Source organism: Siniperca chuatsi, linkage group LG19 (genome assembly GCF_020085105.1).
Source record: "Siniperca chuatsi isolate FFG_IHB_CAS linkage group LG19, ASM2008510v1, whole genome shotgun sequence".
Classification (NCBI taxonomy): domain Eukaryota; kingdom Metazoa; phylum Chordata; class Actinopteri; order Centrarchiformes; family Sinipercidae; genus Siniperca; species Siniperca chuatsi.
The window spans coordinates 18,907,804-18,923,099 of NC_058060.1; the positions used below are offsets into that span (position 1 = coordinate 18,907,804).

Genomic DNA, 15,296 nt, shown 5'->3' on the forward strand with positions numbered 1-15,296 from the left:
AGCCTAGCGTAGCACAAAGACTGGAAACAGCTAGCCTGGCTCTGTTGGAAAGTAACAAAATCTGCCAAGAGGCACCTCTGAAGCTCGCTTCTTAACACGTTATGTTTGTTGTTTGTTAAATCTGTAAAAAAAATGCACGGCTATTTCTTGGCTGGAAGTGCTAACTAACCACCTGTAAAACCACAACTTACACTTGAATTTCATGCACAGACTAAACAAAGGAGATAGTAGGTGTTAATGAGCTTTAACACTGCTGGTAGGCGGATTTTGTTACCTTCAGACAGAGCGAGGGTAGCTAGTTTCCCCCTGTTTCCAGTCTTTATGCTAAGCTAAGCTAACCACCTTCTGGCTGTTGCCTTATATTTAGCAGACAGATATGAGATTGATATCAATCTTCTCATCTAACTCTTGGCAAAAAACTTGTGTAACTTCAATACAATAAAGGTGCTTTCAAGTGTCTTTTAATTAGCTCAGTTTAAGAGTTTATATCCTAAAACAGGACCACAGAGAAAAATCTGAAATCTTTGAAATAAGACATGAATTGCCAACAAGGCAGGATTATTTATCTTTGATGAGAAAAATATGATTAAATCATCCTAAAATAAATTATTCTGACCTTTTTTTTTAATTGCTCTTTTTGCAGTGTAGTGCATATCACAGGTGTCCACAGATTGAATATTTAAGGAAACTTGAATAGAAAAGGAAGCTGTAGTGTTGTTTTTTTAATCAATGTCACCTAGTGAGAAAGTTCTGACAAAGGCACCAACTTGGCACAGAGTTCTTAGTTCTTGGTCTCTCCTTGGTAAGTATAAGATTTTTTAAAAAACATGGTATTGGTAAACAAATGTTCTCACACAGCAGGAAATGCCAGGAATTCATGAATGAAAATATCTACACACACATACATTCTCCTAATCTTGAAGACACTGCATTCCTAAAAGCTCTTGAACACACATCCTGTCACCACCCGAGTCCTGCTGCAACGACCCCAGTGATTCTGCAGAGTGTGTGTGTGCGTGTGTGTGTGTGTGTGTGTGTGCAGCGAATAAATGTCAGGCAAGAGATGTGTGATGTGACACTTTTTTGGCTGTTGGGAGGCTCTCGCTCTCCAGGTGGACCGCTGCATTTCACACAAACACATGAGCACGTACACACACATATGCATACACACACACACACACAGCTGGGATGCTGGGGTGCTGGATATGGCCCAGCATTTTAGCAGATGGCCTGGGTGCTACGCTATCAGTCACCATAGTAACATGCTCTCTTTTTCCTCTTTCTCTCTGTCTTTCTCTCCCTCTCTCTAGTGCTAAGAGAAGGAAAATGGCAGACAAGATTCTTCCGCAAAGGGTGAGGCTGCATATTTTTACCTTTGTTGCTCTGTGTTTTCTGTGTGAGTGTTATTATCTTTTGTGTGCAGAACAGAAAAATCCTGGTCGGTTTTTGATGTCAGGGGTTCTTGGAAGGCGCAGAGGGCCAGATGATTATGTGTTATTTCCAAATGAGAAGAGAGAGGATGAAGGGGAGCGATCAGGAGGTTTTAGGGGGTTTTCTTTAGGGTTTCATTCTGTTATTTGGACGGTGGCTCATTGATTTAGATTGGAATAGTCAGCGGGATATGGCAGAGACGCAACCACAAGTAGTACTGAAAGAGGCGGCAGAATCACCATGTTGCCACAGGTGAGTCTGTGCCGACTGAGGTTGTGATTTTCATCCTGTGGTCTCAGTTTTCGGCCCTGTGCCACGCCATCACCTCACCACGTCCTGGCCAGCACACAGAGAGCTTTTACACTAAGACTATGGAGACTGTGAGCGTCTTGGCTCAGGTCTTATCCCCTAACATAACCCAGACACAGAGATAGCAGTAGGCATGGCTGAGGCGCCACTCCACAATAATGAGTCAGGGACAGGGAATGTCTGCCACACTCCTCCATCTGCTCGGCACATCAGCCTGGTGAAAGGCAGTATGATGGAGATAGAGAAGGAATGAGAGGGAACAATGAAGGCAGCCATTTATAAAGAAACATGAAAGAGGAAAGACGAGGGAGGGAGGAGAAGGAGTGAACTGTAGGAGTGTGTGTGCACAGTTTGGTAAGTAAGCAGCAGCCCTTGATGCTCCGAGGACTTTCATCGGTATGGTAATGTCTGAGTCCTGGCTGGTTGGCTGCACACTCTGCATCTCATTTTGATCCCCCAGTGTCCCCAGGATGGGGTGGACCACCGTATTAATGGTGGCAGCAGCAATGGGACATTTCTACTCCTGTCAGCTTTCTATAAGTTAAAGAATAAAAAAGCTTTTGGAGAAAAATAAGTCTCATTTAGAGCAAATTTATCTGTTACAGTTATGTCTGCTCCATGTACTCTAATAAGTTTTGTTTTATGGGATGACAAGGTATTTGGTCCTTAGTCCTTTCAAACTCCTGATCTTTTATATGAACCTCTGAACCTTGGGTTTTGCTGTTTTAGTCTTTGTCCCGTAGGTTTGCTTAGGAACATCGCTAGCTTCATGTGATAAAGAAACTGGAACCAAGAGTTAAACAGTCCTTTTTTGTATTTAAGTATTTTTGTGCGTTAGTTAGATGATACTGGCAAGATCAGGGGAGAAACATGGGGAACGGCGTGCAGCATAAGTCCCTGGCTGGAGTCGAACCGGTGGGTCATTCAGCACAAACTCATGCTGTGCAGCCAAACTTCAGTTCAAGTTCAAACCCTCTGAACTTTATTTCAAATTCTAGTGGAGATCCCAGTTTCTAAATATAGCAAATATGTCAAGTTGAAGTTTGGGGGACATCGAGAAAATTTCCATTTGATGGAGGTGTAGCCTTGAGTCTTGGGTTTGATTATTTCACTCAGTGTCAATGAAGACCTGCGACAAGTTGATACAGAATATGTGTGGAATTTTACCTGAAAGGAGAAATTAAATAAATAGTTTGACATTTTGGGAATTTCGTCTATTCGCTTTCTTGCAGAGTTAGATGATCGATACCACACTCATATGTGATTGTTCAATATGGAGCTACCGCTAGCAGCTGGTTAGCTTAGCTTAGCATAAAGACTGGAAACTGGAGCAAACAGCTTGCCTGACTCTGTTGAAAGGTAATAAACTCCAGGACGTCACTGCTTCCGCCCAAGAAATAGTCTGGCACATAATCCCCCTAAAACTAGAATGTGTCATTTTAACATTTCAGTTTTTGTACAGATTAAACAAATGAGACGTAGCATGTTAATTAGTGTAGGTGGATTTTGTTACCTTTGAACAGAGACAGGCTAGCTATTTCCCCCTGTTTCCAGTCTTTAATGCTAAGCTAAGCTAACCGGCTGCTGGCTGTAGTTTACAGATATGAGAGTGGTATCGATCTTCAAATCTAACTCTCGGCAGCAAAGTGAATAAGCATTTTTCACAAAAAGTTGAACTATTCCTTTCCTGTTATTCTACGTATTATAGCATTCCTTGAAAGGAAACTATATGTTATGGGTCTACATCTCCTCTACAGCACCAAGGCAGATAGTAGATGTAAAGGAAATCTGACATCTTGATCTTGTATGTGCGAAATGTTGCAGTTGATGTGATCTAAAGATTTTAACATCAGATTATCTCCCCTCTGAGCAGATCCGTGAGCTGGTCCCCGAGTCTCAGGCCTATATGGATCTGCTGGCGTTTGAGCGCAAACTGGACCAGACCATCATGCGCAAACGTGTGGACATCCAGGAAGCACTGAAGAGACCAATGAAGGTAAGGACAAGAAAATGTGACTAATGAGGAGCCAGTGTACCCTGCTGTCCTCAATTATCCATTTCTGGAAGGACAAAAATGTTATTTAAAAAATGTCCGTTTAAACTGTGCTATTTTATGTGCCCTTGTGTCAGCAGCAAAAGCGTAAACTGAGACTTTACATATCCAACACCTTCAACCCTGCCAGACCTGACGCTGATGACTCAGATGGCAGCATTGCATCGTGGGAACTGCGAGTTGAGGGGAAGTTGCTGGATGACGTGAGTTTTGTTCATCAAAAATATACAGTACACTCACACTGACTTAGATAGTGAAATAACTTTAAAAAACAGTTTCTGTGATGCTGATGTGTTATGTCATCTCTGGCGGATGAATTCAGTGTGACTCAAATAGCTGCTTGTCCTCTAAAAAAAATAACTGAGATCATAATCTTCCCATTTAGTATGAAAGTGTGCTGCTCTGGGTCGTTTTTGGCCAGCAGTAACTCTCTGTAATGATGTGCACAAAAAACTTGATGATGTTGTGAACAGTGTTTAGAGAGAGACTGTAAATGTAGCATGAAAAGCAGAGTGCTCTTACGTTTGTTTTGTGTCGTAAGCTTCCCTTCAAAAAGCTCTGATGTTCTCAGCAGTCCCAGCAAGGCCGTCATTTCACAGCAGTAGGAAACATTTAGGTTTCACAAACCACAAATATTTCTGGTTGAGCTCGGAGGAAGTGGACCTTGAGAATGTCTTTCTTTCTGATCTCACTCGGCCTGTTGTGGGTTTTTGACGAGTAATGTTGCTATAAACATGGCGGCACATGTTTGCTTGTGTGTTTGATGTGAGTATGTGTCTGATTTTAGATATTAATTGACCACCTCTCTGTCTCTGTCTGTTTCACAGCCGGGGAAGCAGAAGAAGAAGTTCTCTTCGTTCTTTAAGAGCCTGGTGATCGAGCTGGACAAAGACCTCTACGGCCCAGACAACCACCTGGTTGAGGTCAGTTCAAACATAGCAGCTGCACCTTGTGCACAGAGGAAGAGGCTCATTTAAGAACTTCAAACCCACCATCTCATCAACCTTTCTTACAGACTTTTTATTGTTTATCACGATGATCAGTGTGAAATGAATGAATGTCAGCTAGCACATGGATATGCAGCACCTTCAAATGTCACCAGTGGTGGTATCACTACATGCTCTGCTTCTTTGTATTTAATTTTATACTTTTAGTTGCAAATAACAAACGTGCTAACATGCTAGGCAGGTAATACAGTACAGTCTGTAAGTATTTGGACAGTAACACACTTTTGCTGCAGCACAGTAGATTTGAAATTAAACATGAGGGTAAAACACTGACTTTTAAAGGAACACTCAACCTAAAATATGTCTTTTGGGTAATGAAAAGTCAACCTTGTTGTCTTGAAAGGTGACTCTAAAAAGTTTGTTTTGCGTCTTACGTCTTCATGGAGGAAGGCAGCTATAGTCAGCAAACGCCTCCACAGTGGAGAGATGACATTTACTCGCATGGTGTGGCGGAAAGCAGGAGGGAAAGGAAAAAGCATTGGTAGGGTTGAACTGTTGCTGCAATCAACAAAATTGTAAATTATAAAGCTTCTCATCAAACATTGTCTCTAATTTCTGTCTCCGTACTTCTCTGCTGGTTGTATAATTTCACTGTGCGGTTATAAAACAAGGACATAAACAATCAGTATCGAACTGGCTGGACATTGAAGAGCCTCGCGATTTTACACATCAAAGTTCAACCAGATTGAACTTCGTGCAAAGCGACAGAGGTGGTAATTTGTGACCAGAAGTGACAGCTTAAACCACCTAATGAATGTTCAGTATTCACTCTCTTTTAGCTTTGTTTTTTGTCTCCACCAACTCCTAAGGGAAATATCTGACTCTTTAGCTGCTAAATGCTCCACTATATTCACCAGCTAGTCTCTAACTGTGTCTGTCTGACATTTGGTGCTGGGCAAGTAGTGTACAGTGGGTTTTTTAGAGCTGCCTGCTGCATCCGAAAATTACGCTAGGAGAGCAGTGAGAGCGAACTAAAACAGTAAATTTGCGAACGAGACAGCTAAACAATGAGCTGAAACTCGCTCTAAAGCTCTGTAAAGCTGAGGGGAGCTGCAGATTCTGGTGACAATGCTCTGTAGATTCACTAAGAGCGACCCCTTTTACACAGTCACATTGTTTTTACATTCATTTGATACATTGTTATATATAATATCCATTATAGCCGCTTTAAGAAAAGGTCTAATCAGGCAACATCAGCAAAAACACCTGTGTGGGTGGACTACAGGTGTGTAAGGGCTTTAATGGAACTGACATCGTTAATGAAATAAGCTTCACTTGTGCCTTTCTTTGTATGACAAGTCTGCTGTGAAAAAGGTCTGTTAAAACTGAAACTCTGCACTTAAACCCAATAATCATTGCTTAATTTCAAATCCAATGAGTTGGAGCACGGAGACAAAACAACAGAACATGTGTTAATGTCCAATTACTTAAAAGAATAGTTCAACATTTTGGGAAATACATTTTTTTTTTCTTGCAGAGAGATAATGAGAAGATCGATACCCACTCCTGCATCTGTCCATTAAATATGAAGCTAGCTTAGCTTAGTATAAAAACTGGAACCACCTGTACAACTTGCCTGTTGGTCACCTGGAAAATTGGTGCTTTAATTTGAGATCACACCCATTAGTTATAAAGAGCTTTTATATGCTGGACAAATTAGTGAATCAGACTGTTCAGCCATGCAGTCAGGGTCAGTGAGGGAAAATTGTTATTTTGTGATGTCTCTACAATCACCCCAACTAACCTGCTCCTTTTTACATTCCCACTGGATAAATACAAAATAAAACAGATGGAGAGACTGGACTGCCCTCTCTCTTTTTTAATAAATTGATTTTCTGTTACAACATAAAGGAGAGGGCTTTTTTTATTTTCAACATTGCAAGGTTGTTTTAACATGCAGGTGTGAGAGCTGGAGAAAACAAGTGCTTGCTTATTAAAAAACAATCATTAGCTGCCCTTCACTTCGTATCTTCACAAAATGTATTGACTTTAAAAGAAAAAAAAACACTAAGTGTTTCAGGGGGAAAATTATGACTTTTCAAGGTTTCTCCTTTTAAGAGGGTATTTTAGCAAGGCACTCAGGTGCTTCGCTTTGAATGATTTTCCATCAAAAGAATTTTTTCTCTATCTTGATGTACAATCAATCTGTTCTGATTCAGCCATTGGTGGAGGAAACATTTCTCTGTATTGCAAGCCAAGTTACTGCAATCCACTGTACTGAAGATGGTGTTTAAAGTGCTTTTTCTTTTCAGTGTCTCAGCAGTTAAGTTTGAATGGAGATGTAAATAGCATTTCATCTGCGGTTAAATACAGAGGAGGTTCTGATATATGTAAACACAAAGACTAGAACACAGAATCTTATGGAAATAGTTGTATTTGGCTGGGCTGATAGTGTGATAACATTCAGCTACACAGCCACATGGTTAACCTTTTGCTATCTTGGTTTCTCAGCACACTGTGCATGGCTACTTTGCAGAAATTTAACTTCTCACCAAACCACAGGCTTAGCGCTCTAGGCCAAGATCAAGGCTGTTAGATACAGCTGCACTCATGTGATTTCTTTGTTTTCTTTTTGTACATTAGTTAACTGTGCCAAATCTCCAGCTTCGAACCATTTGCGGCTTCCTTAAAGCCCCTGAAAACTAGGTTTCAAATCTATCTATCAATCTATCTCTCTCTCTAAGTATTTCTCTGTAACATTAAATATTTAGCAACAATCACAGTTAAAGTTCAGGAAGAAACATCCCTAGGTATTATTAATTAAGAGTTTAACATCAGCACGCTAACATGCTCACAATGACAATGCTATCATGCTGATGTTTAGCAGGTATAATGTTTATCATGTTCACTGTTTTAGTTTAGCATGTTAGCATGCTAACATTTGCTAGTTTTTGCAGTCATTTGGTTTTAAAGCAAAGTGTTGAATTGAAGGTATTGAACAAATTAAAATTCCGATGGCTAGATGAAAAGCTAAGGCATCACCAAAGTTAATAGAATTAATCCTGCGGCTGACACGAATGTCTGTACCAAATTTCACAGCAATCCATCCAATAGCTGTTGAGATAATTCACTCAAAACCACAAATTTGAACCTCTAGTGATGGTTGAGGAAAAGCCAGGGAATCAACAAAGTAATTAAGATACATCGTCTAGAAACCATGAATTTCTGTACCAAATTTCATGGTAAGCCATCCAGTAGTTGTTTAAATATTTCTGTCTGGACCAAAATGGTGACCGACAGACATCGCCATTCATAGAGCCATGGCGCTAGCTTGGCTAAAAAATTTAATCTGCTGCATCCGGACTGTCTGGGTGTGGTTTGACCACATTTGACTCACAGTGCTGGCAACATAAGTAAAGAACCACATAACTGTCATCACATTTTAAATTCAACTCTGATTGGTGCGGGAAATATGTGACATTACCTTTTTCCAACTGAGCCCACCCACTTCAAACCAGTAAGAAAAGCTAATAAACTTTGGCAGAAAAAAAGTGTGTTCATGTGTGTTCGCTCATAATACGAAGCTGATTGAGAAACAAATCGGTTTTCAGGGCCTTTAAAGCAGGAATTAATTTGCGATTCTGATTAATAAAGTGTGAAACTAACAAAATTATCATTTGGTCTGAATAAACCGGCTCAGTTTGGGGTGTGTGGTCAATGTGTGGTGTTTTGATCTTTCAGTGGCACCGCACGCCCACCACCCAGGAGACAGACGGCTTCCAGGTGAAAAGGCCGGGAGACGTGAGCGTGCGCTGCACTCTGCTGCTGATGCTGGACTACCAGGTGAGGGGGCCACGCAGTCTCACAACATCTCACAACTCTGTCCAGAAATAGACTCTCCTCTGTTACAACTCCTGTGACTAATCCAAGCCATGACATCAGCTGCCGGCCTCACATTCTTGATAATCACCAGTCTACAAAAACATTAGGGAGTACATTTAAGACTCCATTTTTGAACCGAATATGATAGGGATGTCAGATGTGATGATGTAAAGGCTCTGAGGTGGGCGGTAAAAAGTGTTGCATGCGGTTATATCGTCTCCGCAGCCTCCCCAGTTTAAGCTGGACCCTCGCCTGGCTCGCCTGCTTGGCATTCACACTCAGACCCGCTCCTGCATCATCCAGGCCCTCTGGCAGTACGTCAAGACCAACAAGCTGCAGGACTCCCATGACAAGGAGTACATCAACTGTGACAAGTACTTCCAGCAGGTATGGGACTCTGTATGTGCTATAAATCACACTGTTGTTGCAGAAATATTATGAAAATATGATGTTACTGGGACAACGTGAGCAACAATTTCAAATATAATATTTTAACTTACAAGTGTACAGAAAAGTCTGTCCACATGCCTCAATTTTATTCAGGAAAATCAATTAACCTATTCAGGTATTTTCAGCCATAGTTATCAATACACCAAGTAAAATGTCTTTTATTAACTGACCTGCATTTTTGTTATTTGTACCCTCCTCTACAGATTTTTGACTGCCCTCGGCTGAAGTTCTCTGAGATCCCTCAGCGCCTCACCAACCTCCTCTTGCCCCCTGACCCCATCGTCATCAACCATGTTATCAGGTAGATTCCTGTTTAACTTTACATAAACCTTGTTTAACCAGGAAAGCCTCATGGAGATTAAAATCTCTTTTTTTTTTTCGAGACGACACAAGTATGAAGAAGATTTTTTATTGTATGTTTTGTACATGTTCCCCTGTGAGGGTTTCTTGCTGCTTTGACATCTGTACCACGATGTATTTATGTTGTTTTTGGGGAGAACGTTTGTCCCTGCACTTGTAGAAAATTTAAAAAGACATTTTATTAAAACAGCTATAAAAGTTTTCTTTGTTTTCTCAGTGTGGCCTCAGGAGTAAGAAAATGTGTCTTCAAGCTTTTTTCTAAATAGTTTTATAGTGTTTTTCTTGCATTTTCAATTAACTTTATTACTAAACATAAAAATAGAATCATTTTAAATAAGAAATAAAATTAATAAACCACTACTGCACCACAAGTGGTGGCCATTAGACATCATAAACAATATGTGGCAGCAGTTGACAGTACAGTCAAAACCTAAAAAATGTTTTTTGTAGATTTGTAACACAGACTTACTATTACTCAGGACTGTTATTATTCACTGTACAAAAGGAAACAAAAAATAAAAGAAACATCTAATTAGGGAACAAAAGTGTTTCATGGATTCAGTAATCCTGCAGACACCAACAGATTATTTGCTTTGAAGGATTTATTGAGAGATCTCTCTCTCGAGATTCTGTAGTGATTTTCTTAAGCATGTCTCACTTGTGCATAAATTAACGTTTTGCTCTGTCAGCGTGGATCCCAACGACCAGAAGAAGACGGCCTGCTACGACATTGACGTGGAGGTGGAAGACCCCCTGAAGAGCCAGATGAGCAGCTTCCTCCTCTCCACCGCCAACCAGCAGGAAATCGCCTCGCTCGACAACAAGGTGAGACCTCCAGCATCACAGAATACATATTGATACGGATAAATTCTACTTTACCTTTGATGCTGTAAATCACACTGAGGTGTAAAGTAAGCTGCGTCATGGCAACAACCAGTTTTACTGCATGTATTTTTTAACAGGAGCTTTTGTTTTATTGCAGTAGTTTGCTTGCAGTGGATTTTTCACCCTACTGTTTTAAATGTGGGAACTGTTATTAATGTTTGACCCAAGATATATGTTTAACAGACACATTTTAACTTTTACACTTCGTAGAAAAGGTTTCAGTCGTAGTCATCTAGACAATGTTTTCAAATTCAAGACGTTTCAGCTCCCATCCGGAAGTCATTCTCAATTGTGAAAATCCACATCGAACCACAGATGGAACACTCCTGGACGAATGAGGGACTACACCGTCTTGTTTTGAAAAACTTTTAAACTGACATTTTTGTCAAAGTTGCTGTGAGTGAGCAGGAAGGACGGGGTGGGACAAAAAACGTACGCTGACAACAAGTATCGCTGCTTTTATTAAATGTGGACACAGAATTTCCTGTTCTGCTTTTTGGCAGATCCTTGTGTTGCCATTTTACATTTGCACGATGGCAGAGGTATACCTGTTTCTGTCCGATACACTCTTTTATCTCATTCACCTACACTTTTGAGGATATCACCATACTTACGACACTAGTAAGACAAGGCAGAAAAATCTTATATCGAGAAAAGAAGGCTTTGCACGCTCAGGTCTAGTTCCAGTTCCTAATGTTTATATCCTGAGGAACTGTGTTTTTTTAGATTTTAGTTCTGAGTGTCGATACACAATCCATTTTCTAGATTTTGTCTAATCTGGATTTTTTTTTTTCAGGACACATAGATTATTCAGATGTAGTTGTTGGAAACACTGAGGTTTCTGCTTTTTCCTTGATGTATGGTATGTTACTGTTACTTCTTTCAGATCCATGAGACCATCGAGTCCATCAACCAGCTGAAGATCCAGAGGGACTTCATGCTCAGTTTCTCCAGAGATCCCAAGGGCTACATCCAGGACTGGCTCAAATCCCAGAGCCGAGACCTTAAGGTTCGATACTACTATTTAAATGCACACGTACGCTCAAGGTGCTGCCTTTCAAGCTTAAAGTCACATTGAAACAACTTGCTGTCTTTATGTTCTGGATGTTGGGGTGGAAAATAAAATGCAGAAGGATCATTCATGAATGTAAACCAGTTAAACCATTTTTGAAAGCAATTAAGACATTTTTATCCTCACCTCCGAGTAGAGCACAAGGTAACCAAGACACACAGTCAGCTTTTCATTCCATTAGCAGTACATAAAAAAGCCCAGCTAATGCCCCCTAGAGGCTAAAATGTGTTGGTCCAGAGGGAATTTTGACCTGACAATGTTACATGAAAGATCACCAAAATACTTAGGAACCTCCTCAGAAAATATCTGCCTGCTGCAAATTACATGCAATATGTTGTTTATTAAAAAACAAAAATATGTCTTATGCCAGTATTTTCTTTCATAACTCCTGGGGGGGAAAAAGACTTTTGTATTTAGTCCTATCATTAACGATTGTACCTTCTCTTCGGCTGTAGTTAATGACAGACGTGGTGGGGAACCCTGAAGAGGAGAGGAGGGCAGCGTTTTACCACGAGCCCTGGTCCCAGGAGGCGGTCAGCCGCTATTTCTACTGCAAAGTGAGAAAACGGCATCTAATTATCTGTTGTACTCACCTCACAACAACGCTCTGTCTCCGCCTCTAGATGCTCACGTGACGTATTCACGTTCTTTTCTTCTCCTCTTTCCTCGGCAGATCCAGCAGAGGAGACAGGAGCTGGAACAGGCCTTAGCTGTGCGCAACACCTAAACCAAGGCCCTCCTGAATCTCTGCATCTGATTTCAGAGCTGTGTGTGTGTGTGTGTTTGGATGTGTTTGAGACCATTGCTGCAGTCTGGTGAAACCTCATAACTCTAAAAATGTCAGCAATTTCAAAAAAAAAACAGCCTTTGTCTTAGTGATGACGAAGCAATTTTTCCAATGTTTTAAAATTAGAGGAGGTTTTTCCTCACGACAGCAGCGATGTGCTTGTATGGAAGCCCAGATCTCAATGCACATATGCGTCCACTGCGTATTTGTTCCGTTTTGTGCAGGACTGTGAGGACATCATCATTAACCGCATATATTCACCCCCAGAGGTCAAGCCCTCAGACCACAGGCATCCTCAGACTCACTGCCTAATAAAGACAACTTCCTCTTCATCCTCTACTCTCTGCTTTGTAAATTTGTCACAAATACATCAAGATAAACTCTGAGCCGGCTGCACACACGCCGCTGTGTTTTTGGATTCTCATCTAAAAGTGTTTGAGGCTGTGTCCGACAGAAATGTAAGCCGCTGTAAGTCGATCCTCACAGCGCTCTGGATGAGTCTTCATATTTTACGTTTTACAACTCTTTTTGAAACTGTTTATTTTTTGGGGTGCGATTGTAAGTGTGACTGTGTTTTCATTTGTTCTCATTAGGAGAAAGATTGATTAATTACACCAGCAAAGCCGAGATTACAGTGTGACACATCGGGTTGCAGGGAGTCAATGTTATCTTTAAACCTGAGGTGTGGATTTCATTCATTTTCAGGTTTGAGTGAATTAATTGGAAAAACCTCCAATGTGTCTCATTTTAGTCTCATTCGCCAGTAAACAAACTTGTTTTCTTTTTACACTAATTCCTACAACAGTATTAGTTAACTGAACTAAAGTATTATCACATTAACAGCTCCGTGTCTGTTTATAGCAAGAATAGTGTTTTAATGAAGGAGAAACGAGTATTGCTCATCATAATAATTGCTTTTTTCTTCCCTTAATCATAGCAAAATGATAAATATACCTGTACATGTTGGGACTCAGCCTCTTCCTTGTATAGTATATTGCCAGTTAGTCCTGAAGGTGTTACCAAAGGTTGCAACAAGAAGAAGAGAACATGATCACTGAAATATAAGTGGGGGAAAACATCCTCACCTGGGTTTAACAGAAATTGGAAAAATGTCCTTGTCTTAACAAATCTGAACAATTTGGGTAGTTTCAGAGATAACTTACTCCCAAATGTTTGTATTTTGTAGCCAATTAGACCTCAAGTTTGTAAACAAACCCTAAAACTGTTATTGCAGTGAACACTTAAGCCCAGGTCTGGAGAATGTTGTCCATTTCTACACTTTGTATGTTACATGAAGAAGAAAAATGAATTCTTTTCTAGAGATGTGAATGTAAATATGTTTTTTTTTTTCTCCCTTAACAGGGCCACCTGTACAGTATACGACAGTCTATCTGTGTGTGTTTGTTTTTTTTTGGGGGGGGGGTTACATGGTGCAGTATGTGAGCTTCATGAGTTTTGAATTAGTAGGGCAGGAATGTTAGTGTTCCTCTGTGTACTATGTTGGGTTGGGGTGGTTTATTTTAGGTCCATCCCGTAACTATCGTGGGAGCTAGAAGCTGCAACAAAGAAAGATCTCCCTCACTTTCAATCTCAGTCACTGTAACACACGATATAATCTGCACCAATCTCATTTTACACTTTTTTTTTTTTTAAATGACACTTGACTTGTATGTATATGTTGTAATGTCAGATGGAGGCTTTTTTCTTCTTCTCAGCAGTCAGTTTCTAGCTGGAACCTTTTTCTGGGTTTCTTTGCACTGTGCTGTAATTCTTTGTCGGGACCCTCTTCGTCATGGGTGAGACCCTCTGTTATTATCCCAGCATACACAAGAAGTGACTGGATGATTTCACGATGACCTATGCATGCTCCATGGACATTAATTAATACATCTGATGAGACCGTATGTGTAAATATAAAGAGCTGGCATAGCAGTCTGTGTGACAAGCAACAGACTTGTTAAAATGCCTTCTGGAAACTTTTTTGCCAAAAATGATAAGCCCTACCAGCAACTAACTGTAGGTGTGATTTTTCTGAACTGTGTTTTTGTTACTAAGTTATATTAACTGCACTCATTAGAGGAGAAACAGTAGTCATTGGTAGTATCTTAGTCCTGTGTCTGACCTGGAGTGATTTGTCTTTGTATGGCCGGGGCATTCACATTGTTGTCATACAGTCACTGATTCACTAGCACCCTCTTGTGGAGGAAACTAGAAGCTGCAACTCCTGGGTGACCTCAGCTTTGAGCACCACAGTATCAGAATATCTGACAAAATGTAAACAGACTACTGTGTCTCCTGTTACTAAACATACTGTTGACATGTTTGTCCCACCCACCTGCATGTGTTTTAAAGAGTGGGAACTGCTCGTTCTCTCTGTTTACACTGTTGTCAGTGCGTCACCAACAGGGAGGTAATAGTATACATAATACTGTATATCTGTAAAGAGCAAACTCGTTTGGTGATTTCATTCTACAAAAAAGGGAAAACAGCTGTGACATTTGTGAGACAGCCTGGATGTAAATAAAGAAGCGCTTGCCAAAGTTTGTAAATGCTATGATATCTTAAAGTGTCTTTTTTTCACCTTTGTGACCACGACATGTCGATGTGTAGGCACTTTTCTGTGCAAATAATAGAAACTTTACTTAGACCACAGGTTCCCTCTGTAGGTAAATTATGTTATTAGATTTCGTTTGTGCTTTGCTGCAGAAATTTACATATTAATGTGTCAAACTGAGCCTCTTAAAGCTACATCCAAATGTTTTACAGGGAAATGCTGGTAATATAGAAAGGATCATTTTTGCAAAGTGTATCACAAAGTGAACTGAGTTGGAATTATCAATATTTCATATGTAATATGACTTAAATAACACTGCTTGTACTGCTGCAGTGATCACAAATTTATATGAGTAATTCACCAAGGAACGTGTGTTACATTCAAGCTTTCTTTTCCATATGCTGAGTTTTACCTCATCTGCAGTTACACAAAACAGTGTGTTTTAGTGTTTGAACCACAATTTCAAAACATCTTACAAACTGCATGAATTCAGTTACAAAGTTACTCTTTCACTTGATTATATTTAAATTTACTTAAGTACTGTATTTAAGTACAAATTTTAGGTA

The 15,296-nt window shown here is 40.2% G+C and overlaps 1 protein-coding gene across 5 annotated transcripts in view; it reads left to right on the plus strand.

Moving 5' to 3' along the window:
- smarcd3b (SWI/SNF related, matrix associated, actin dependent regulator of chromatin, subfamily d, member 3b) overlaps positions 1–14,730 on the plus strand; it is a 40,856-nt gene extending 26,126 nt beyond the window's left edge. For 3 of the 5 annotated variants that reach the window (XM_044175865.1, XM_044175863.1, XM_044175866.1), the window contains 11 exons: positions 1,311–1,353; positions 3,614–3,736; positions 3,871–3,996; positions 4,621–4,716; positions 8,482–8,583; positions 8,848–9,009; positions 9,276–9,373; positions 10,122–10,257; positions 11,204–11,326; positions 11,845–11,946; positions 12,063–14,730. In XM_044175865.1, the coding sequence (XP_044031800.1) occupies positions 1,311–1,353; positions 3,614–3,736; positions 3,871–3,996; positions 4,621–4,716; positions 8,482–8,583; positions 8,848–9,009; positions 9,276–9,373; positions 10,122–10,257; positions 11,204–11,326; positions 11,845–11,946; positions 12,063–12,116 (1,165 nt within the window). In that variant the 3' untranslated portion in view covers positions 12,117–14,730. The remainder of the gene's footprint in view (positions 1–1,310; positions 1,354–3,613; positions 3,737–3,870; positions 3,997–4,620; positions 4,717–8,481; positions 8,584–8,847; positions 9,010–9,275; positions 9,374–10,121; positions 10,258–11,203; positions 11,327–11,844; positions 11,947–12,062) is intronic. The other 2 variants (XM_044175864.1, XM_044175867.1) reach the window with 1 other exon arrangement.
- Positions 14,731–15,296: the final 566 nt, after the last annotated feature.